Source organism: Xyrauchen texanus, chromosome 38, assembly GCF_025860055.1.
Source record: "Xyrauchen texanus isolate HMW12.3.18 chromosome 38, RBS_HiC_50CHRs, whole genome shotgun sequence".
NCBI lineage: Eukaryota > Metazoa > Chordata > Actinopteri > Cypriniformes > Catostomidae > Xyrauchen > Xyrauchen texanus.
Genome location: NC_068313.1, coordinates 22,125,791 through 22,136,774, shown reverse-complemented (window position 1 = coordinate 22,136,774; position 10,984 = coordinate 22,125,791). Strand labels below are relative to the sequence as shown.

The window sequence follows — 10,984 nt, the reverse complement described above, 5'->3', positions numbered from 1 at the left end:
CCATCCCATCCCATCCCATCCCATCTCCCCTGTTCATCAGTGGAACGCATATAACAGCAGAAGGATGGTGCAGATGCCGATGACGCCTCCAAGAATTAATGAGTCCCGCCTCTTCCTCAAGTTGATTCGTTGTATTAGATTGTTTATGGCAGGAAAACGGTCTGAAGTAGAGCTTAGTTAAGGAAAAACTGTGATTCAGCATATTTCCACAAAAATGGCAATAAATAAATAAAAAGAGTTTAGTTACCGAACACTGGTCTGGGTTATAATTTTTATAATTTTCTTTTATGCAATTTTCATAACAATTTAAAAGATAACTCCTTACCATTTCTTTTTTAATAATTTAATCTTATTTACATTTACTTTTCCCCTTATTTGTAACTTAATTTGTGTCATTCTTTGACAATTATAAACTGTATATTTTGCCATTTTGTTTTTAATTTATGTACATTGTTTTGCACTATTTTTTACAGTATTATATTCATATTTGTACATTGGTTTGAACTTGTTTTATTTAGTTTTACTTATATGCAACTCATCTGTAAACGTCTTTGGCAATATAAATGTACAAATATTTGTCATGCCAATAAAGTACACTAAAACTTAAACAAGCTGAAGTGGTCTTACACTACAGTGCTGTGAAAAAGTATTTGCCCCTTCCTGATTTCCTCTATTTTTATGTAGTTTTTATACTAAATTGCTTTAGATCTTTAAACGAGATATAACCTAAAACAAAGGCAACCTGAGTAAACACAAAATACTGTTTTCATTATATATATATATATATATATATATATATATATATATATATATATATATATATATACACACACTCACCTAAAGGATTATTAGGAACACCATACTAATACTGTGTTTGACCCCGTACGCCTTCAGAACTGCCTTAATTCTACGTGACATTGATTCAACAAGGTGCTGAAAGCATTCTTTAGAAATGTTGGCCCATATTGATAGGATAGCATCTTGCAGTTGATGGAGATTTGTGGGATGCACATCCAGGGCACGAAGCTCCTGTTCCACCACATCCCAAAGATGCTCTATTGGGTTGAGATCTGGTGACTGTGGGGGCCATTTTAGTACAGTGAACTCATTGTCATGTTCAAGAAACCAATTTGAAATGATTCGAGCTTTGTGACATGGTGCATTATCCTGCTGGAAGTAGCCATCAGAGGATGGGTACATGGTGGCCATAAAGGGATGGACATGGTCAGAAACAATGCTCAGGTAGGCCGTGGCATTTAAGCGATGCCCAATTGGCACTAAGGGGCCTAAAGTGTGCCGAGAAAACATCCCCCACACCATTACACCACCACCACCAGCCTGCACAGTGGTAACAAGGCATGATGGATCCATGTTCTCATTCTGTTTACGCCAAATTCTGACTCTACCATCTGAATGTCTCAACAGAAATCGAGACTCATCAGACCAGGCAACATTTTTCCAGTCTTCAACTGTCCAATTTTGGTGAGCTCTTGCAAATTGTAGCCTCTTTTTCCTATTTGTAGTGGAGATGAGTGGTACCCGGTGGGGTCTTCTGCTGTTGTAGCCCATCCGCCTCAAGGTTGTGCATGTTGTGGCTTCACAAATGCTTTGCTGCATACCTCGGTTGTAGCAGTGGTTATTTCAGGCAAAGTTGCTCTTCTATCAGCTTGAATCAGTCAGCCCATTCTCCTCTGACCTCTAGCATCAACAAGGCATTTTTAGCCCACAGGACTGCCGCATACTGGATGTTTTTCCTTTTCACACCATTCTTTGTAAACCCTAGAAATGGTTGTGCGTGAAAATCCCAGTAACTGAGCAGATTGTGAAATACTCAGACCGGCCCGTCTGGCACCAACAACCATGCCACGCTCAAAATTGCTTAAATCACCTTTCTTTCCCATTCTGACATTCAGTTTGGAGTTCAGGAGATTGTCTTGACCAGGACCACACCCCTAAATGCATTGAAGCAACTGCCATGTGATTGGTTGATTAGATAATTGCATTAATGAGAAATTTAACAGGTGTTCCTAATAATCCTTTAGGTGAGATATATATATATATATATACACACACACACACATCAATTTATTGAAGCAAAAAAATTATCCAACACGTACTGTATATCCCCATGTGTAAAACTAACTGCCCCCTTAAACTTAATAGGTGGTTGTGCCACCTTAAGCAGCAACAACTGCAACCAAACTCTTCCGATAACAGGCGATCAGTCTTGCACAACGCTGTGGAGAAATTTTGTCCCACTCTTCTTTGCAAAACTGTTTAGTTCAGCCACATTGGAGGGTTTTCGAATATGAACTGCCCAATTAAGGTCCTGCCACAGCATCTCAATCACGTTCAAGTCAGGACTGTGGCTAGGCCTCTCCAAAACTTCAATTTAGCTTCTTTTGGGCCATTCAGAGGTGGACTTACTCCTATACTTTGGATCATTGTCTTGCTGCATAATCCAGTTGCGCATGAGCTTCAACTCACGGAATGATGACCGGATGTTCCCCTTTAGGATTTTCTGGTAGAGAGCAGAATTCATGTTTCCCGCATTTATTGCAAGTTGTCCTGTCCCTAAAGCAGAAAAGTAACCCCGCAGCATCACACTACCACCACCATGCTTGACCGTAGATATGATGTTCTTTTTTGTGGAATTCTATGTTTAATTTACGTCAGATGTAACAGGACCCCTGTCTTCCTAAAAGCTCCACTTTCAACTCATCAGCCACAGAACATTCTCCCAATAGCTTTGTAGATCATAAAGGTGTGTTTTGGCAAACTTCAGATGAGCCTTAATGTTCTTCTGGCTTAGTGGTTTTTGCCTTGCCACTCTTCCATGGATGGCATTTTTGGCCAGTGTCTTTCAAGGACAGTGACCTTTATTGCAAGAGAGACCTGCAGTTCCTTGGATGTTGTCCTTGGTTTTCTTGTGACTTACGGATGAGTCATCACTGTGCTCTTGGAGGAATTTTGGAAGGTCGGCCACTTCTAGGAAGTTCACTACTGTGTCAATTTTGCTCTATTTGTTGATAATGGCTCTCACTGTATTTCATTGAGTGCCAGAGACATTGAAATAGCTTTGTAACCCTTCCCAGGATGATGTATTTTAGTCAGCTTCTTCCTCATAATTTATTTTGACCTTGGCATAGTGTGCTACTGGGTGAGACCTTTTAGCCAACTTCACGTTGCTGGTGTTGATTTGATTGAACAGGGCTGGCAGTAATCAGGCCTGGGTGCGTATAGTCTAGCTGAACACTATTATGAATGCAGCTTTATAGATCTTGGGATTTAATAACTATGGGGGAAAACACTTTTTCACACAGGCCCAGTTGGTATTGGATAACTTTTTTGCTTCAATAAATAACATTATCATTTAAAAACTGTATTTTATGTTTACTCAGATTGTTAGATTTTGTTAGAATTTTTGAAACAATTTAGTATGAGATATCCACAAAAACAGAAGTGATCAGGATGTGGACAAAACATCCCTTTTTCAGGACACTGTATATTAAAGATAATTTTGTACAAATCCAAATAATTTTACAGATCTTTATTTTAAAGGGTTTAAACAATGTTTTACAGTCTTGTTCAATGAACCATGAACAATTAATGAACATGCACCTGTGGAGCGGTCATTAAGACACTAACAGCTTACTGACGGTAGGCAAAGTTAACAGTTATAAAAAGGACACTAAAGAGACATTCATACTGACTAAAACACCAAAAGAAAGATGCTCAGGGTCCCTGCTCATCTGTGTGAATGTGCCTTAGGCATGCTGCATGGAGGCATGAGGACTGCAGATGTGGCCAGGGCAATAAATTGCAATGTCTATACTGCAAGGCGCCTAAAGGGGGGTGCACACTGTAAAAGTTTGGCCAAGATTCTGTCGTCTGAGACAAATTTCGGGAATCCTAAAAGATTTCTCTCGTCACAGGACAAAATTGTCAACTTACATTGTTCAGTGTGACATGTTCACAGACGGCCGATTAATAGCCTTTGCGACGATCTTCAGCCTCCAACGAAGTTTGGGAAGTGTCTGAAATTTTGCATCACAGCTGTATAATGTGACAGCTATTACGATGACCAGATGAGATATTCCGCTTCTCTCTCGCACCTGAAATCAACCTGCTTCGCATCTGCACCAGAGCAACATTTGTGCCCAGTTATCTCTATAATCAAGCACTTTCAATCGTAAAGGATTATTATAAATCGTACAGTGTGCACCCGCCTTATGACAGCGCTATAGGGAGACAGGAAGGACAGCTGATTATCCTCGCAGTGGCAAACTACATGTAACTACACCTGCACAGGATCGGTACATCCAAATATCACATTTGAAACACTTGACACTTGAATTCTTCTTTGGAAAAATGTTTTATGGGGTTTTTACTTTTGGAACACGACTGTTGGGCTCTAAATTAGTAGAAAAAAGAACTGCAAACAAAATGTTATAATATCAATCGACAGACTTGTTTTACAAAAACCTATGTGCTGGGTGCATACTGGTACACATGCACACCAGTTGGAAATTAAGGATACTGGCCAGGGTGTTGACCCTGCTCTGTATAGACTTCAACATTCCTCGCTGGGAGGTCATGTTCTCCTTGGTTGCCATGGCAATGCTGCGGACAAAAAAAAACAGAAGACAGAGTTTTATTTAAAAACTGTATTTTATGTTTACTCAGATTGCCTTTGTTTTATGTTAGCTTTGGATACATTTTTCAAATAATTTAGTATGAGATATCCACAAAAACTGATCAGGATGTGGACAAATACTTTCCCACAGCACTGTACATGGTAATGTGGTCTATTGTAGAGCACATTACAAGGTACAATGCTGTACAGCATATTACAAGGTACAGTGCTGTGGGAAAGTATTTGCCCCCATCCTGATCAGTTTTTGTTCCAAGGATCTAGGACCATCCTAAACTGAGATATTGAGGTTTCCGTAAACATCTTTATAACCAAAATCTGTTGTGCACCATGACACAAAGATAGACACCATGGTTAAACCAAGTAAAATAAAAATACAAAACTGGTGGGTTTGCATTACCAATACATAGAGGTAAATCATTTAAAAAAAAATAAAATAGGGAAATTAAAAATGGTCAAGGAACCAAATTTACAATTATTGGACCACTTTAGATGGACTGACAATTTTGAGTGTAAACTATAACCTGAAACCCATTAAAGCTCCTGTGTGACATTCAGGGATGCAAACTCATGAGGTAAAAAAGGTGAGAAAGATATAGCAAGTGTTCCAGATGTATATTTTCAATTGATTTGTTTGTTGTATTTAAAGTTTTTAAAGTAACTGCACTCAGTAATGTTTTCCCTCATTAAAAAAACTTTACTCCTAAAGAAATTAATGCTAATTTTGAACCATATATATAAAATCTTGACCACTCACATGAGATGAAGACTCCAGCCTAATAAAAGCAGGTTTTTTTCTACACCGAGAGGGTCTCCTCATGCGGGCTGCCATGTTTGGACCACATGACAGACATACAACTTACTTAATCTCAGTAACCGCCCTGTTAATATTGGTCTCCTTCACACTTGGATTAAAGTAATCTATAACTGACAGTGAACACTGAGTTTCTACAATGAGATCTATAACTAAAAACTATTGCTATTTGAACGATGCTGCATCCATGCCCCTAGGTGTCAAAATGACATACATCAAAAATGACTGGGGGCACCTCTAAGCTTAAAGTAACAATTTATGTTTTACGTTTTTTTTTTTTTCAAACAATTTGGGCAAATTTGCTTCAGAAAAGGTGACTATAGCTGAAAGGTGAGTAGTTTGCGTCCCTAGCCCTTGACCTGAGACACTGAAAAGTGAAATCATCAGATATATTCCATCACAGAGACAACACCTCGCTCATGAAGAATAGGGTATCAAACCTACATAAAAGTGCTATCAGCGATATGTTTGAGGCACAATTTGAGAACTTGTGAAATCTTCGCCTAATTAGACCAATGCAACACAATTCTAAAGCAGTGTGCTACTCACTGACCATAACTTACCAGTTCAAAAAACCTGAACTCTGGGGATTAATTATGTAGTGTGGCCAAATCACACTCACACAAACAAGGGGTAGAACCAATAAAACATGACAGTGCACCCTGTGGGCCATAAAGTCCCTAGTGCTTTTAACCCCAAGGTGCTCTCAGGCACGAACATGCAGTTATTTTGTCATTTGCTGTGGCACCTTTAGACGGCAAGGCATTTATCATGTTTATGTTCTATGTTCTCAGCCCACGTCCCTGAGCATCTGTACATCAAAAGCACATGAGCATAATTTACCAAACATCAAATCTTCAAAAGTCCTTCCAAAACACACTGAAAGGAAATTGGATTTTTCCACTTAACATCCAATTTAGTAACTAAATGTTTAAGTTACCAGTAGTACTGTCGATTTAAAACATTAATTTAGTGCAATCAATGATATTGTTGCACTAAATTAATGTTTTAAATCCTCTTAATCAATGCACAGTTTTGCTAAGTTAAAGGAATATGGAATAGGAGTGGTGGTGGTGTAGTGGGCTGAAGCACATGATTGTTAATCAGAAGGTCACTGGTTCGATTCCCACAGCCACCACCATTGTGTCCTTGAGCAAGGCACTTAACTCCAGGTTGCTCCGGGGGAATTGTCCCTGTAATAAGTGCACTGTAAGTCGCTTTGGATAAAAGCATCTGCCAAATGCATAAATGTAAATGGAATATGTCACCAACCTTGCCAGATCTGATCAAACAAAATGTGCATTGACTACCAAGCACATTACGAGTGCAAAACCCTTTTTTGATCTAAGGTATTTGTGTATGGACTCATTTGCATCACCTAGGAATGTCTGTTGCTGAAACTGAATGTGCCTTAGCCCTTTACATATAGCTGAACATGGATCAATTAATTGATCACTTAGCAGACTTACTGTACAGTTAAAGTCAGAAGTTAACATACACCATTTAAACCCAGGTTTTTAAAACCCAGGGGTATTTTCACTTTTTCACCCAATTCCCAATATGCTTTTAAGTCCTCATGGTCACGTAGTGACTCGCCTCAATACAGGTGGCAGAGGACGAATCCCAGCTGCCTCTGCGTCTGAGACCGTCAACCCGCGCATCTTATCACGTGGCTTGTTGTGTGCGTTACCACAGAGAAATAGCGCGTGTGGAGGCTTCACGCCATCCACCGCGGCATCCACGCTCAACTCACCATGCGCCCCACCGAGAACTAACCACATTATAGCAACCACAAGGAGGTTACCCCATGTGACTCTACACTCCCTAGCAACCGGGCCAATTTGGTAGCTTAGGAGACCTGGCTGGAGTCACTCAGAATGCCCTAGGATTCGAACTAGCGAACTCCAGGGGTGGTAGCCAGCATCTTTACCATCAGGGGCCTGGGTAGCTCAGAAAGTAAAGACACTGACTACCACACCTGGAGTCGCAGGTTCGAACTTGTCCTCTGCCACCCGGATTGAGGTGAATAACCATGCCACCATGAGGACTAAGTAGTGGGAATTGGGCATTCCAAATTGGGAGAAAAGAGGATAAAAAAACATTATTAATGACTTCAATCTAAGTGTATGTACACTTCTGAGTTCAACTGTGTTTATATCTCAGCTCTGTGGGTCCATACACAATGCAAGTGGACAGTGATGAGCACTTTAAAGCTCCAAAAAGCACAGACAATCTACATTGTCTCTATACTATAATTGTTTACTTCCAGCCGCTCACCAATGCGTGTCCATGAGGGGAATCAGTTCATGCTGCCTCTCGTGTGACTTTAGCATGCTGGCATGTTCAAATGAAAGCAAAACCAATTAAACTTGTGAACAGCATTCTCTTGTAAACAAATAGAGCTGCACTTCTGGCTGTATCACGCCAATTGTTACATGCCAGCGCAATTACATCACGCAAGAGTTAACGTGAACTGATTCCCCTTATGAAGAGCAATCAGAAGTAAACAATTATAGTGAAAAGGACATAAATACTGATCTGCTTCTCACCCAAAGTGATTGTATCTCTTTAGAAGACATCAATTTAACCACTGGAGTCGTATGCATAGATTACTTTTATTACGACTGTCTGTGCTTTTTGGAGCTTTAAAGTGCTGATCACCATCTACTTGCATTGTATGGGCCTACAGGGCTGAGATATTCTTAAAAAAAATAAAATAAAATCAAACACATCTGGGATATCATGAGGGTGAGTAAATGATGAGAGAATAAAAATGTTTGGGTGAACAAACCCTTTAAATCCATATTATATATCTGTTAGGCCCTACATATTATATTTATAAATACTTCAATTATTAGGCATCATTTATATAAATTATCTTTACTTCAGGGCCTTTCTTAGCAAATAATAATTGATGTGATTAATTCAATTAATTAATGTGCATGTCATGCAATTAATTTGATTAAAAAAAAATTATTCAATTGACAGCCCTAGTTACCAGTCATTCAGAACTACTTCTAGCCAAAACAAAAATATAAGTAATGAATCATATTATTGTTATAAGTCACAGCATAGCTTTTATTAAATCCGTATTAAAGAAATCCCTGTTTCTCCTATCCTCTATTCTCCTGTTCCAAGCAGGTATTCAGGTGTTTTATTGAACATTTCTTTTCTTACTGGTTCTAAATATGATCCTTGTGATCAAAAATTAGCAAATTCTGAAAAAGAACACTTCTAAGTTATCAGCCAATTTAAAAGCAATATTTTATAATTGTTCAGATCAGGTAAATTCATTGTAAAGATAAGAGTCTAAGCTTTAAAACTATACCTATTTTGTGGAGATCAAGCAATTAGTTGTTGAATAATACAATAATATTTATTTTTTCCAAGATCCATGCCCCCTAGAGGGCCCGGTACCAGGTCGCTCTATGTTTAAAAAGGGAGCACCTGATCTATGTAACCGTGTGCGCTCCCCCCAACGTGTTAAAGATTACTACATTTTTATTTTGTAATGTTAATGATTGCCGATCAAGGATACTTTTGTAAATTTGCAACTCTACTCAATAACTTCAAATTTGCTAGTGTGTCGACATCGTTATCGGCCACAGTTGATTTCCCCCTTCTTTGTGGGCTAGCGTGTGCTAATTTCAAACTTTGATTGAAAGCATATGCTTTGCCCTCAAGGTTTTCAAATCAATCATTTTCCGGTTGGCCCTTGGCAACATGCAGCTATCCATGTATTCTCAGCTATGTTTGTTTTCAGAATGTATATCAAGAGACATTATTTAAATATGCTACCTGCAATGGGGTATATGTGAACGCCCCACAAGATGGAATCTTGTTGAGAAGACAAATCTGACATGAACAGAAACATGAGTGCCCACAGTTCTTTAAAACCAGAGTTATGAAGAAACATTAAACAATGTGCTCCAATCTCATGTTGGTTGCTCCAGGCTGTGGGTGGTACGGAATGAGAAGATTACAAGCAGCTGATAAAGCATCATTTTTTGCTTGAACAAGACTAGGGTCAGTATAAAACGAGCTGCACAGACCAAAAGCTGACTTAATTAAGCACCTGTGCCTGCCGGCAGATCTGGGCTTCCCCTAGGTGTAGCAGTCAAAGTGTAGGAGAAGAGCGTGTGGACCGATGTTGTGCATGAAGACAGATTTGCAGTGAGGAAAAGACAGTGCTCAATAGCATGATATTCACTGCTACAGTGCCTCAGGAGGAAAATTGGGAGTTGGTGTTTCATGCAAACACCTCAAACAATTACCAATGTTGTGCCAAATCCTACCACCCATCAGAATCCTAACCCTTTGGACCCCCAAATCATTCCATTGGTTCACATAAATTCTTGAGTAAGAAAACATTGTTAATATACAGTATAGCACAATACATCTACTAATGTCTTTTAAATTAGATATCACGTCACATTATATTACAGAAGCTATAAATTATTAAATTAATCATCTTCTTTAAGAGTCAAGATCCATTATCTTTCCTGCTAATGTTAATAGTATCACTCAGTGAGGGGGCCTGGGTTGCTCAGTGAGTATTAATGCTGACTACCATCCCTTGAGTCGCAAGTTCGAATTCAGGGTGTGCTGAGTGACTCCAGCCAGGTCTCTTAAGCAATCAAATTTGACCGGTTGTTCGGGAGGTTAGAGTCACATGGGGTAACCTCCTTGTGGTCGCGATTAAGTGGTTCTCGCTCTCAATGGGGCGCATGGTAAGTTGTGCGCAGATCGCAGAGAATAGCATGAGCCTCCACATGCTGGGAGTCTCCGTGGTGAGCCACGTGATAAAATGCAATGATTAACTGTCTCAGAAGTGGAGGCAACTGAGACTTGTCCTGCGCCACCCGGATTGAGATGCGTAACCGCGCCACCATGAGGACCTAGTAAGTAGTGGGAATTGGGCATGCCAAATTGGGGAGAAAACTACATAAAAAAAATACAAAATAGTATCACTCAATGGACAAGCAATGGGTAAGGGGTTTGTAACCCTCCATTGATTAATATTTCTCTCTTTGAAGAAATGGCCCATAACAAATTATGGTTTCAGCAGAACACTGAGCATCCAATACATCAGATTATAGATAAAACAAGACAGATAAGAGATAATATTACAGTACAACAAACAAATAGGGAAACTTTTGTAATTTGTAAGTGTATAGTCTGTACAAACAGTGACTGAACAGTTTGTGGAAAATCAGACTTACCTTATTGTGTCATCAATAACTCTATCTGAGCTGCAGGGAGAAAAAAGTAAGAAAAAAGAAAGGTGTTAAGACAATGATAATATGGGCAGCAGCATGACAGATGGATTAATGGCTTGTCACTGCATATATTGCTCATAAAAGCTAATTCTCTGGTTTAAATTACATTTTCCTTTAGAAGAAATTCTTGCAATACTTTATACAGGAATGACTCTTCCCCATACAACTGCCATTTTCTCTCTGAAACAGTGCTACAGGCCTGTAGGTTAGGAATTAAATTCCTATGCTGGCTCAAAA

General features: G+C 39.2%; 1 protein-coding gene across 1 annotated transcript in view; it reads right to left on the bottom strand.

The window, feature by feature from the left end:
* Positions 1-19: 19 nt before the first annotated feature.
* LOC127631764 (Golgi SNAP receptor complex member 1) overlaps positions 20-10,984 on the bottom strand; it is a 38,692-nt gene continuing 27,727 nt past the window's right edge. Inside the window, exons 7-9 of the mRNA XM_052110071.1 lie at positions 10,691-10,720; positions 4,541-4,623; positions 20-161 (exon numbers count right to left, since the gene is read on the bottom strand). Coding sequence (XP_051966031.1) covers positions 37-161; positions 4,541-4,623; positions 10,691-10,720 — 238 coding nt within the window. The 3' untranslated portion in view covers positions 20-36. The remainder of the gene's footprint in view (positions 162-4,540; positions 4,624-10,690; positions 10,721-10,984) is intronic.